The sequence below is a fragment of the Sceloporus occidentalis genome, unplaced genomic scaffold (genome assembly GCF_023333645.1).
Source record: "Sceloporus occidentalis isolate IW3139 unplaced genomic scaffold, rSceOcc1.0.p SCAF_256, whole genome shotgun sequence".
Lineage (NCBI taxonomy): Eukaryota > Metazoa > Chordata > Lepidosauria > Squamata > Phrynosomatidae > Sceloporus > Sceloporus occidentalis.
In genome coordinates, this window is record NW_028317236.1 from 773,143 (window position 1) to 787,853 (window position 14,711).

A 14,711-nucleotide genomic window follows, 5' to 3' on the forward strand; every position below is an offset into this window, starting at 1 on the left:
AGGGAGCAGCTAAGGGGTCGCCCCAAAGGTTCAGACCTCTGTCTGCAGGGGGGGGGGTTCTACATTCTAAACGTTCTTAATGTGGACACAGAATAAGGATGAGCGGAAGACCCCGGGGGATGGGGGTGTCGGTGCACCGCGGGGTTAAACACGAAAAATGAGCTAAACCCATAAAATGCGCACCGGCACCCCAATAACCCCCCCCCCGTACCATGTTACTTAAATATTATTAACCTCACCAAAGCTGAGACAGGTGGCAGTCTGTGGCAGAGCCGGCATTATCTCAAGTTATCTCCTCCCCACCCGGCCCTGGGGCCACACTTGGTTACTCACCTCTTTCAAGCAGCCCATGAAGTTGTTGCTGACGGGGGACCCCGGAAGGTCAGCGGTGCTCGGGCTTCCCCCTACGTAGAAGAAGTCATCGGAGCCCAGCATGGTGTAGTCCTCCTGGGTGTAGCCGGTGGTGGTGAGGAGCCCGTCCACCGAGATCGTCACCTTATGGGCAGACAAGCGAGATCAAGCATTCCCAAAAACGCCTCGTACGCAGCGGCCATATCTCCGGCGCACACAACCGGCTCATCGCCACGTCCGACTCGTTACTGACCCGTTACCGACCCGTTACCGAGACACCGCCTGACCCCTCTCCGGACTCTAACCGGGCCCACTACCGCCTGACCGGGTCTGGAGCCGAGCCGTTACCGGTCTGTGCCTGACGGGTATTACAGGCTCCCACGAATCCCAGCCGGCAAACGTCCAAAGCGTGGAACATTTCATAATCACCCAGAGAGCCCCCCCGAAAAAGCACCTGCTGCACTATATAGTATTACTGAGTATCTGCGAGCGTTCTGCGTGGGGAAAGAGCCTCAAATAAACGTCCAACGGAATAGTGCGAGTCCGCGGTCAGTCTGCGGCTAGAATGGGGGTCCATGGTCAGTCTGCTGCTAGAATGGGGGTCCACGGTCAGTCTGCGGCTAGAATGTTGGGTCAGCGGTCAGTCTGCGGCTAGAATGCGGGTCAGCGGTCAGTCTGCGGCTAGAACGGGGGTCAGCGGTATGTCTGCGGCTAGAACGGGGGTCAGCGGTCAGTCTGCGGCTAGAACGGGGGTCAGCGGTCAGTCTGCGGCTAGAACGGGGGTCAGCGGTCAGTCTGCGGCTAGAACGGGGGTCAGCGGTCAGTCTGCGGCTAGAACGGGGGTCAGCGGTCAGTCTGCGGCTAGAACGGGGGTCAGCGGTCAGTCTGCGGCTAGAACGGGGGTCAGCGGTCAGTCTGCGGCTAGAACGGGGGTCAGCGGTCAGTCTGCGGATAGAACGGGGGTCAGCGGTCAGTCTGCGGCTAGAACGGGGGTCAGCAGTCAGTCTGCGGCTAGAACGGGGGTCAGCGGTCAGTCTGCGGCTAGAACGGGGGTCAGCGGTCAGTCTGCGGCTAGAACGGGGGTCAGCGGTCAGTCTCGCCCAGTTGCCCGTCCATACTGCAGTCACAGAGTCATGTAGCAGATGGCACCCGGTCCCACGGGCTCTCTGTGTCTGTTAGGACACTGGGGTAAGTTATACTTGTGACCACTATACGTGGCAGTACAGCACGTCTGCTTTGAGGGGTGATTCCCCCGTATGAAATGTCACATTATCTCTCCGTGGTTACATTAACTCTTCAATGCCAGAGATTCCAGCAGCACTCTGTGTTGGGGCACAGGAAGGGCCACTGGCTCCTCTAGATTTAAAAAGCCCACCCGAGCCATGATGCCCCCCAACTCCAAACCTCTGCACACTGTCCCTCCACCAAAAGTGACACCTGAAAGAAACCGCTGTGAAGATGGAGGGGACGCCTAACACGCTGGAGCCTCAGACCATCAGACTTTAAGGCCTGAAGGGGTTAATTATAACGGAGTTGGATTCCGGATTCTCACCCCTGTCCGACCTCCACGTTCACAGCCCTCAAACCCAAAGCTCCCGAGAACGCATGCCGGAGGAGGACCTCTCCCCGCTCCTCATCACATTACTTCTCCAGATCGTGACCAACTAAACCCAGCGGCTGATGGATGAGGATGAGGGGGAGCGAGGTTAGTCTGTTAGAGAGGGGAGCACAGGAGATGGGCAACAGAAGCCTGGAGTGCTGATTGGCTGGGATCTGGAGGGGGAGGGGCCTAATGAGCAGACATCTTGAACAGTGGGAGAAATGGGTTAAAAACATAATTGCCATTTATGGCAGATTTTAAAGCCCTCCCTTACCCCCTCTGATACATAGTATCCCCCTCTGATACATAGTATCCCTCGCTGATACATAGTATCCAACCGCTCTCCTGTATCCCTCCCCCGCTGATACATAGTATCCAACCGCTCTCCTGTATCCCTCCCCCGCTGATACATAGTATCCAACCGCTCTCCTGTATCCCTCCCCCGCTGATACATAGTATCCAACCGCTCTCCTGTATCCCTCCCCCGCTGATACATAGTATCTGCTCTCCTGTATCCTCTTGCCTCTTAATGCATGGTATCCGCCCTCCCCGCTGGCACGCGGTATCCGCCCCCTCCCCGCTGGCACGCGGTATCCGCCCCCCCCCCCGCTGGCACGCGGTATCCGCTCCCCCCCCCCCGCTGGCACGCGGTAACCGCTCCCCCCCCCGCTGGCACGCGGTATCCGCTCCCCCCCCCCCCGCTGGCACGCGGTATCCGCTCCCCCCCCGCTGGCACGCGGTATCCGCCCCCCCCCCCGCTGGCACGCGGTAACCGCCCCCCCCCGCTGGCACGTGGTATCCGCTGCCCCCCCCCCTTGCACGCGGTATCCGCTGCCCCCCCCGCTGGCACGCGGTATCCGCTGCCCCCCCCCCGCTGGCACGCGGTATCTGCCCTCCCCGCCCCCTTTGCTGTCAAATGCCACGGTTTCTGCTGCAGATAACTTTAGGTGTAACGGGCCGTATATATTTAGGTGCCCACCAGCCACACTAGCACTCCAGCCTTCCTGCCAAGGTGTAGACAGACGCCATGCAAAGGGTGTTTTGGGTAAAGCTAGAAATTGGCCCCATATACCCACAGGGGACCCCCAACTCCCCCCAAAGAGACTGAGTGACAGACTCTACATACAAGGCCCCACCTAGAACTATCATAGGCAGGGACCCCCGAAACATTAAGTGAACCATGTGACCAACAAACATTGTGGGGGTAAGTTGGGGTACATAAACCACTAAACTGGGGGGTGGCTTTATGAATGGGACAAACTATGAAATATATATGCGTTTGGGGGCATATATAAATATATATACGCACGTATATATCACACACAGCGGATCTGCGAAGGATACGGCTAATGCGTGGATTCTGAGAGAAAAGAGGTGGAGGAGGGCATGAAAGAGTTAAAGGGAGAGGGAAAAGAAAAGACACCGCAAATCCAGAGTTATTTGAACAAATAAAATGATATCTACCAGACATTCCAGGGTGTTTACCATATAGTGTCCAATGCCAGAGAGCTTCGCGGAAAGGGGGAGAAAAGGAAATTGAATAATTGTGAACAGAAGGATTGTCAAATCCCAAAAAAAAGAACAGAACCAAAGATGACCAGTAGAGGGCGGCAGTTCCGTCTGGAAAGGACCGTTAGTAGCAATGACACAATACATGAATGATTTGGGGTTAGTAGCCGTTACGGGGCAGCTGTTCAGCGAATAAAGCCCCTCACCCCCCATATCCCATCTAGCGTTCTCCCCTCCTGCCCGTGGCCCCCCGTCACACACGCTCTACAGAGAGGTCTCCCCGATACTTACGCTACCAAGTCCTGTGAGTGGGATTTCCTGACATGAGTCATCGTGGCCCAGACACACTCCTCGCTAGCCGGGAAACACGAGCCATTACCGAGTCCCCCCGTAGAACGTGGCCCGCGGAGCCCCCAACACAGCTACAGGACTGGGGGTCCACAGAGCAACTGGAGCAGATGACGGGGCTTTTCCAAGGAGGAGTCCGACTCTCATACTCCCAGCCACCGAGTGACCGCTTCCGGCACAAAATATCTGACCAATAACTGCTTAACCGGGACCTACGTGGACCCCGCGCCCCGATCCGTGCTGCACCACGGGACTAACGCATGTACCCGCTGCACACGGGAGTAACGCATGTACTGGCTGCACACGGGACTAACGCATGTACCCGCTGCACACGGGACTAACGCATGTACCCGCTGCACACGGGACTAACGCATGTACCCGCTGCACACGGGATTAACGCATGTACCCGCTGCACACGGGACTAACGCATGTACCCGCTGCACATGGGACTAACGCATGTACTGGCTGCACACGGGACTAACGCATGTACCCGCTGCACATGGGACTAAAGCATGTACGGGCTGCACACGGGACTAACGCATGTACCTGCTGCACACGGAACTAACTCATGTGCCGGCTGCACACGGGACTAACGCATGTACCGGCTGCACACGGGACTAACGCATGTACCTGCTGCACACGGGACTAACGCATGTACCCGCTGCACACGGGACTAACGCATGTACCCGCTGCACACGGAACTAACGCATGTTCATCCAGCCCTGTCCTCACTATCCTAGACCAGACACGTGACAATCTCCCTGCCCCCCGGGCCCTTCCTTGTAGCCCCCTAGCTGCCATCTCCCGGGCACGGCCCCCCTTACCTGGCGGAGGTTCCGTGTAACCTTGACGTCGTGCCACTCGTTGTCGTTGAATTTATCGTTGGTCGGTTCGACGATGGCCTCGAAGGCCCCGGAGCCGAGGTTGATGACGAGAGAGACAGCGCCCCCTTTCAGCGCGAGGTTGACGTAGTCGGCGGACTTGCCGGTGTGGAGGATCAGCCCGTTGCGCTGGCGCGTTTTGAAGGACAGGGTGATCTCGTCGCTGCTGCTCTGGATCGGGTTCTGGGAGAGGTCGTAGCACAAGTACTCGGAGCCGCGGAACGTGGCCACGTTCTCCTCTCTCGCTGCGGGAGAAGCCGACACATGAATCCACAGACAAGCAGAAAACACCGGCGCGTGGCCCCCGGCGCAGGACCTGGAGCGCCGAGTCTGCCGGGACCACCGTGTACCAAGAACCTGTACATCAGAACAGCTTCATCTTACACCTCTCGATGCATTAACCTCTACCACTTCTGATGGGAGGCTGTTCCACTTATCTACCTCCCAGTCGGTGAAGAAATACTTACATCACGTCTCTAACCCTCTACATTTGGATAATTGAACCGGCCCCCGCGTCACCCCAATAAATCTCCCGTCAGCCGTTTTAATTATTATGTGAAGCAGACAAGCCCCTCTGTTTATGAAATTACCGGAACGGACCCTCGGACTGGGCGACCCCCTTGCTGACGTTTCTCACCCGGAGCGTCTCAGCGGTCTCCTCCTGAACGATCTCATGTCTCAGACAGTCGTACACCACACATCATTTCACCGACACCATCGCATACGCCAACCGCCCCGCCGAGGGCCGAGAGATTAACCACGTACGTGCTGGAATGCATTGCCTGCCTCACATGGGGTTAAAAGTCTCGGTGATTGCCCATCCCCCGTCCTTCATTTACCCTTGTGAACACGGACGCTCGGTAATAACCCCCGTGTCGCACGCGCTGGTGCCCCGGTGCTAACTGCGTGAGCCCAGCTGCGGGAACATTAAGATTCCTCCCCTCCGGCCGCAGCCCCCCTGCGCTCGCTGCCGGCCCGGCACATGTAACCTGCATGTAGATTGTTTGCCGACAGCCTCTCGGGGGCCACGGCTCCTGCGTGTTCCTGCGTGAGATGATATCTACAGCCCCGCGGGGCAAATCACACGGAATCCAACACTTCATACAACTGCCCTCCGCCAAAAGTCAACTGGCCTGCGGGGAGGACAGCGAGCGAAGCGGGGCAGGAGCAGAGGGGGCAGGAGGGCGCGGGGCAGGAGCAGAGGGGTTAGGAGGGCTGGAGCGGAGGGGGCAGGAGGGCAGGAAGGCTGGGGGCGCTGCCCCCGCCGGGGAAAGGGAGCGGGGCTGGAGCGCTGCCCCCGCCGGGCAAAGGGAGCGGGGCTGGAGCGCTGCCGGGGCTCCTCCATCGGGGACGGCTGAGACCTGTCTGTGTCCTTGAAGGAGCGAAGGGGACATGTGCAGTTCTGGAGTCTGGCCAGCAGGGGTCGCCCTTCAGATGGATTTTAAACGCCTAGCGTTGGGGGCCAGACAGGGGCCGCACGCAGCATCCGTTACATGGAAAGGGTCCGTTTATTATCAGGTCAGGGCCGCCGCGGCTCTCACACTCAGAAATTAGGGACAACACAAAAAAAAACAAAAAACAGCCAATTATAATGTTAAAAGGGTCCATTAAATCTACTGGCGGTGTTATATATTCATACAGACCCCCCCGACGCTGCAACACTGACCCCCCCAACGCTGCAACACAGACCACACCCCCCGACGCTGCAACACAGGCCCCCCCGACGCTGCAACACCGCCCCCCCGACGCTGCAACATAGACCCCCTATATACCACCGGGACCTGCACCCATATAACTACTACCACCAGGATGCGGCAGTCACAGCCTATTCCCACGTTACATGCGTGTTACAGTCTTATACCCGTTTTCTTGGGTGTGCCTCTGTGTGCACGTTAAAGACACGTGACGTGAAACATACAGACCCCCCGGCGAGGCATAAACACGCGTGATACACACATTGCAAGCTCTTCCGTGTGAATAAGTCCTACACACGTCATATTAAAGCATGTTACACACGTGTGTTATAAGCACCATGAGAAGTGTCCCTCTGTACAGCGCTGCAGTATATGACGCCGCTATATAAATCAATAAAGTATAAGCGGGTGTTTGCTGGGGGGCTCGCCGACCTCCACGCGTGTTCTGCAGCGGAGCAGATAGCCGTGAGCCCCCGGGGATCGCACACAAAAGCCACGTCAATAATCCGTGTTCACAAATGCAGTAATTAAATCTCGGGAACAATGGCCGGAGCGCAGCATGGACTCTCTGTGATGGACTGAAGGTCCTCGCATCGTTTTACGGGTCACTGAACCCCCTGAGTGCAGCGAGGAAATCTATACCACGCTCTGCCGCCCCCAATCTCACCCCGACACAGATACGCAGGGCCCCATGGAGCCGAATCTCACCGAAAGAGCTTGCTTTATCCGAGCCGCTCCCGGCAGGGCCACACGTTACATGTCAGCGTGTTATCAGTGAATATACACGCTACATACCCCACACACACACAATATATCAGAGGGGAGCTCAGGCCGCGCAGGCAGGACACGCCGCGCAGAGGAAACAGACCAGGGGCCGATTCTACAGCCCAGGCCCCACTGGCCCCCCTTTAATCCGTGGCGGGTGGTTTACGGGCGTTTTGCGGACAGGACCAGTAGGGTGAGAGGGAGCAGCATGAAGCGATCTGAACCCAAAACATCCCCATCTGAAAAGCATTTACACTGGCAGGAGCGGGTGCCGGTACAAACCGTTACACTGCTGATCCATACAGCCCTTGACGGCTCCCTATGGGCCCTGTCTAATCCATACAGCCCCTGACGGCTCCCTATGGGCCCTGTCTGACCCATACAGCCCCTGACGGCTCCCTATGGGCCCTGTCTGCGCCATACAGCCCTTGACGGCTCCCTATGGGCCCTGTCTGACCCATACAGCGCCTGACGGCTCCCTATGGGCCCTGTCTGACCCATACAGCCCCTGACGGCTCCCTATGGGCCCTGTCTGACCCATACAGCCCCTGACGGCTCCCTATGGGCCCTGTCTGACCCATACAGCCCCTGACGGCTCCCTATGCGCCCTGTCTGAGCCATACAGCCCCAGACGGCTCCCTATGGGCCATGACTATACCTTGTTGCCTCCTGATAACACCAGATCTGGAGTATCTCATACCAGGGTTTTTTTTGTCACATTCAGGACTTTTTTTTTAATTTTTTTAATCGGGCAGACGGCTCTGCCTACCATGGAAACAAGGGGTTAACAGAGCCCGGCACGCGCTGTCTTCCTAATAACAGGGGGATCGCTCTGTATTTAAACATCCCCTTTCAGAGCTCCAGCTGCAGAATGAAAGGTGGCGCATGGTGGGGGCGCCGCGCTCCCCGATTCGCTTCCTGCTGCCGCCGGAGCCTTTCTGTGTTTTCTATAGATGCAGAGAGAAGCGTCAGCACTTCCCGCAGCTGGAAGAGCGATTTGGTGCAGTTAGCGACAATTTGTTACAATTATGTATATTAATCATAGCCTGCTCCTAAAGAAAGAGGGCGAGAGAGAGAGGGAGGGAGGGCGAGAGAGAGAGGGAGGGAGGGAGGGCGAGAGAGAGAGGGAGGGAGGGAGGGAGGGCGAGAGAGAGAGGGAGGGAGGGAGGGCAAGAGAGAGAGGGAGGGAGGGAGGGCAAGAGAGAGAGGGAGGGAGGGAGGGCAAGAGAGAGAGGGAGGGAGGGAGGGCAAGAGAGAGAGGGAGGGAGGGCGAGAGAGAGAGGGAGGGAGGGAGGGCGAGAGAGAGAGGGAGGGAGGGAGGGCGAGAGAGAGAGGGAGGGAGGGAGGGCGAGAGAGAGAGGGAGGGAGGGAGGGCGAGAGAGAGAGGGAGGGAGGGAGGGCGAGAGAGAGAGGGAGGGAGGGAGGGAGGGCGAGAGAGAGAGGGAGGGAGGGAGGGCGAGAGAGAGAGGGAGGGAGGGAGGGCGAGAGAGAGAGGGAGGGAGGGAGGGCGAGAGAGAGAGGGAGGGAGGGAGGGAGGGCGAGAGAGAGAGGGAGGGAGGGCGAGAGAGAGAGGGAGGGAGAGAGAGAGGGAGGGAGGGAGGGAGGGCGAGAGAGAGAGGGAGGGAGGGAGGGCGAGAGAGAGAGAGGGAGGGAGGGAGGGCGAGAGAGAGAGGGAGGGAGGGAGGGCGAGAGAGAGAGGGAGGGAGGGAGGGCGAGAGAGAGGGAGGGAGGGAGGGCGAGAGAGAGAGGGAGGGAGGGAGGGCGAGAGAGAGGGAGGGAGGGAGGGCGAGAGAGAGAGGGAGGGAGGGAGGGCGAGAGAGAGGGAGGGAGGGAGGGCGAGAGAGAGGGAGGGAGGGAGGGCGAGAGAGAGGGAGGGAGGGAGGGCGAGAGAGAGGGAGGGAGGGAGGGCGAGAGAGAGAGGGAGGGAGGGCGAGAGAGAGAGAGAGGGAGGGCGAGAGAGAGAGAGAGGGAGGGAGGGCGAGAGAGAGGGAGGGAGGGCGAGAGAGAGAGGGAGGGAGGGAGGGCGAGAGAGAGAGGGAGGGAGGGAGGGAGGGAGGGCGAGAGAGAGAGAGAGAGAGAGAGAGAGAGAGAGAGAGAGGGAGGGAGGGAGGCGGGCAGAGCGGCCAGGGAGAGGGGAAAAACAGGCTGGGAGAAGGGGAGAACAGGCTGGGAGAAGGGGAGAACAGGGTGGGAGAAGGGGAGAACAGGGTGGGAGAAGGGGAGAACAGGGTGGGAGAAGGGGAGAACAGGGTGGGAGAGGGCGAGAACAGGCTGGGAGAGGGGGAGAACAGGCTGGGGGAGAGCAGCTGGTGTGAGGGGTGCAGGAGAGGGTCACTAGTGCCACACACTCACGCTTAAACATATTTCATCATATCCCACTGTATCAACCACACCTCACCCCCTCACCCTACGACAACTCTCCCTCTCACACACGTCACCCCTCACACTTCACCTACCCACACATCTCACCCTCTCACACATCTCACCCTCTCACACCTTACACCTCACACACATCACCCTCACACACCCACCTTGCCGAAGCCTCTCCTCGCAGCTGCACTTTTAGCGCGGGCTCGATAGCATTTAGCCATGTGGTCCCACTATGCCCCGCCCCTGAGAATGTAACGGCCCCGCCCCCGAATATAAGCAGGTTGCACATGTGGCACAGGTCGGTTCCACTCAAAGCACCATGGAGGGCGTGCAATGGCCGGGATAGACTGTTTTTTAAATAATTACTATTCACAGAATATTTACTATTTATAGTATAATTACCGCCCCTGTATTGCGTCCCGCCTCTTGTATGTATTGCACTTTGTACATTGCCACGGTGTATGTTGTATGAGATGTGAGGTTTCGGGACCCGGCGGCGGGCGTGACTGACGGGTTCGGTAATGCGCGGCGCCGTGTCAGCCTTTTCATCTGCCGGTGACATAATGGGATGTTATTGGCCATTATCTGCGCTGTCAGCGCCGGAGTCAATAAGAAATGGGGGCCGCGTTCAGCTGCATTCTCCAGCAGTGTCTTGGTTGCCGTGGAAACCCCTGAGCGATTCCCCACTTGATTCGGAGCGGTTACATTCCTCCGCCTGTCTCAGACCCCCAACAGCCGGACACGGCTCTGCACCTGCGCAGCCCGGGGCACAGAGAGAACACAATGTGTCCCGATTTCCCCGGGACAGTCCTGTCACCTTTGGTACATGCACTGACTTTACAGTGTGAGGAGGTCCGTACCTCCCAAGTGTCTCGATTTTCGGGCTCTCGCTTTTTGCAGACAGTGGGGATCGTGAGCTGCTTGTGGGATCCTCTGGGCAACCTTGACCCAGTCGAGAACCTGCGGGGCAGGAGGGGACGGCCCCCAAATTCCCCCAAATTTCAAGGGCTCACCAACGGGGTCCCGGGGCGGAACGCCATACGTCGGAGCGACGCCACCTTACAAGAAATCACTTTCAACCTCAAAAACGGGGGGCTGCGGCTCCGCGGCTGGGGAGTTAGGCAGTGGTGGGCTACGCTGCCAGGACCCCCAAGATACACCTGCGCCGGTGAGAACGGGGGAATCCGTACCGAAGCACGCCGCGCATGCTACAGGAGTCTGACGCTTACAGAAAAGAATTCCTGTGGAAAGGCATTTCTCAGCCCCGCTTCTCAAACCACGAGGCCGGGACGCCTCCACGGGGCCCAAACGTACAGGGAGGAGAGGGGTGACCTTTAAGGGCCACACTCCCGGTGTGGTGGATCATGTATAAGGACTGTACGCATTATATAAGGTACGGGGTATGTCAGTGTCGGGCTGTACATGGGGGCCACGCTCCGCGCATGCGCTAGGAGAAACCCCCATCTATAAAGTGCCTTCTCCCCCCTTCCTTTAAACTGTAATACTCAGTGCCGCTATACAGACTCTGAGCCACGCGCCTCCCCTATCCAGGAGCAAAATGGCGTCAGTGTACTCTGCAGCCGGCGGGACGGGTCACCTTGTCCTCGTGAATCTCCAGCCCCAGCACGTCCACTTTCTGTCTATTTAAAGGGATTTATCTCGCCCCAGAGCCTGTCGGAGGATTCCTCCCCATGGACAGCGGCTCGTCGTCTTTCATGCAGAGATAATCTCTGTCTGCAGAGCATCGCTCCGCCGCCGCTAAAAGGGAAAGTTACGCCTGCGCAGGAACTGGGGAGCACGACGGGGTAACGGGGCAGGTGTACAGAGGGATGGTTAGCGGGGGCACCGTGGCCGACGTGCTGATCTTCACATATAATGTGCGCCGTCCCTTTAACCCCCCAGAAACCCCCTTCCCACAAGAACCCCGCATTGCATTGCACTGTAATTCTACCAGGCCTGTTTTCTGAAGCTCGTCGCACATACAGCCTATTAATCCACGGACCCAACATGTGCCCTGCGTGTCCTTTCAGCGAGCTCGGGGGATCGGCCGGTCAGAGGATCTACTACTTCTGCAGGGACACGTGAGAGGGATCAAAAGCTCAGGATCACTCAGAACTCACAACCAGACCGGCCACACTCAGAACTCACAACCAGACACCAGACCCACCACACCCAGAACTCACAACCAGACCGGCCACACTCAGAACTCACAACCAGACCGGCCACACTCAGAACTCACAACCAGACACCAGACCCACCACACTCAGAACTCACAACCAGACACCAGACCCACCACACCCAGAACTCACAACCAGACACCAGACCCACCACACCCAGAACTCACAACCAGACCCACCACACCCAGAACTCACAACCAGACCAGCCACACCCAGAACTCACAACGAGACACCAGACCCACCACGCCCAGAACTCACAACCAGACCCACCACACCCAAAACTCACAACCAGACCGGCCACACCCAGAACTCACAACGAGACACCAGACCCACCACACCCAGAACTCACAACCAGACCGGCCACACCCAGAACTCACAACGAGACACCAGACCGGCCACACCCAGAACTCACAACCAGACCGGCCACACTCAGAACTCACAACCAGACCCACCACACCCAGAACTCACAACCAGACCGGCCACACTCAGAACTCACAACCAGACACCAGACCCACCACACCCAGAACTCACAACCAGACCGGCCACACTCAGAACTCACAACCAGACACCAGACCCACCACACTCAGAACTCACAACCAGACACCAGACCCACCACACCCAGAACTCACAACCAGACCAGCCACACTCGGAACTCACAACCAGACCCACCACACCCAGAACTCACAACCAGACCGGCCACACCCAGAACTCACAACGAGACACCAGACCGGCCACACCCAGAACTCACAACCAGACCGGCCACACTCAGAACTCACAACCAGACCCACCACACCCAGAACTCACAACCAGACCAGCCACACCCAGAACTCACAACGAGACACCAGACCCACCACGCCCAGAACTCACAACCAGACCCACCACACCCAAAACTCACAACCAGACCGGCCACACCCAGAACTCACAACGAGACACCAGACCCACCACACCCAGAACTCCCAACCAGACCGGCCACACCCAGAACTCACAACGAGACACCAGACCGGCCACACCCAGAACTCACAACCAGACCGGCCACACCCAGAACTCACAACCAGACCCACCACACCCAGAACTCACAACCAGACCGGCCACACTCAGAACTCACAACCAGACACCAGACCCACCACACCCAGAACTCACAACCAGACCGGCCACACTCAGAACTCACAACCAGACACCAGACCCACCACACTCAGAACTCACAACCAGACACCAGACCCACCACACCCAGAACTCACAACCAGACCAGCCACACTCAGAACTCACAACCAGACCCACCACACCCAGAACTCACAACCAGACCGGCCACACCCAGAACTCACAACGAGACACCAGACCGGCCACACCCAGAACTCACAACCAGACCGGCCACACTCAGAACTCACAACCAGACCCACCACACCCAGAACTCACAACCAGACCGGCCACACCCAGAACTCACAACGAGACACCAGACCGGCCACACCCAGAACTCACGAGACACCAGACCGGCCACACCCAGAACTCACAACCAGACCGGCCACACCCACCACACCCAGAACTCACAACCAGACCGGCCACACCCAGAACTCACAACGAGACACCAGACCCATCACACCCAGAACTCACAACCAGACCGGCCACACCCAGAACTCACAACCAGACCGGCCACACAGAACTCACAACCAGACACCAGACCGGCCACACCCAGAACTCACAACCAGACACCAGAGCTATGCATGCAGAATACACCTAGAACACAGGAACAAAACCCGGAACAGCCCCCCTAAAACTGGACTGCCAAAACCGCGTGCAATTCCCGCCGTCCTGTATCCGTGGCGAGGCCACCCGGGCTGCACGCCCAGCAGACACGCTGACAATTCAGGCCAATTACCCAGATCTGTAAATAGCCCGTTACCCTGGAAACCTCATCATCTCTGGGGCCGCGAAAGGCTGAAGCACAACTGGATATAAAAGCCCCATCCCAGAGCTGAGAGCAGGGGCAGATTAACAATGGGACCCAGGGGCCCCTGGTGGCAACGGCCCGACATGCTTGCAGCGGTGTAATGTCTGCACGGCACAGAAGGAATACAGTACTTGTTGTGCTGGGTGATGTTGGTGCCCAGATGGGGCCCGGCTCCTGCAGCAGGGGTATTTGCAGAGCGTCATATGATCATCAGCTTATATGTGCCATGTGACTGGATCAGCCAGTAAAAAGCCTCTCCTGTATTTACATGTTGCAGTCACTAAGCTGCTGGCTCTCTTCTTGTAAGGAAAAGGCTCAGAGTTACTGCGTTGATTCCCATCCAGCAGCCGCCAGCCCCAGGAGCAGAGATCAGAGATGCTTCAGTCAGCCTTTTTATGTCACTCTGTGCCCTTTTGCTGGGTATTTGTGTAGCTGAATGAAGAAGAATGGGGTTTATTTACCCCGTTTAATTTATAAAGCCATCTCCTGCATTTTCTATACACATTATCAGGGCTTTTCGGGACTGGGGAGGCTGTGGCCCCTAACCCAGGACATTTGGCAGGTATGGGGTGATCCTTCTGGTGCATGTGATGGGGTTTCTGCAGAACTCGTGTCACAGAGCGGCATCTAGTGGTAAAGGTTGAGTATTACGCTCCCTCGATAACATTATTACATTATAAAGCTAAACGTGACGATATACAGAACGGAGCAAAAGGGTTAATACGGAGTGACAGGACAGTGCCCAGCGCACAGGGAGGGGTGGCAGACACTGTATAGAGGGGCCTATGAGACAGATCTAATTGCCCTTAGGAAAAGCTGCCCCCCAGAGCTTACAATCTCATAGGTGTAGACAGCTCTTGGGTCCACAGCTAAGAAACTGGCTCAGAGGCCGCGTCATGTTGGCCACGTAGTCACAGACTGGGACAGAATGGATTGTTCCGCAGACTCAGACATGATGGAAGCTGCCGTCCCCCGGGAGGGCCGATCACACAGAGATTTAGTACTTTCTCACGGCTAAAAGCTTCTGACATGGAAACTGCCCATAAATCGGACAACTGCCCCCTCACCGCC

The 14,711-nt window shown here is 57.7% G+C and overlaps 1 protein-coding gene across 6 annotated transcripts in view; it reads right to left on the reverse strand.

The window, feature by feature from the left end:
* The window catches only part of LOC149275927 (neurexin-3-like), a 92,014-nt gene that overhangs the window by 63,299 nt on the left and 14,004 nt on the right, over positions 1 to 14,711 (reverse strand). For 3 of the 6 annotated variants that reach the window (XM_089504107.1, XM_089504105.1, XM_089504104.1), the window contains 2 exons: positions 4,633 to 4,934; positions 334 to 495 (listed from right to left, as the gene is read on the reverse strand). In XM_089504107.1, the coding sequence (XP_089360233.1) occupies positions 334 to 495; positions 4,633 to 4,934 (464 nt within the window). Of the gene's footprint in view, positions 1 to 333; positions 496 to 3,415; positions 3,461 to 4,632; positions 4,935 to 14,711 lie in introns of all 6 variants that reach the window. The other 3 variants (XM_089504110.1, XM_089504109.1, XM_089504106.1) reach the window with 2 other exon arrangements.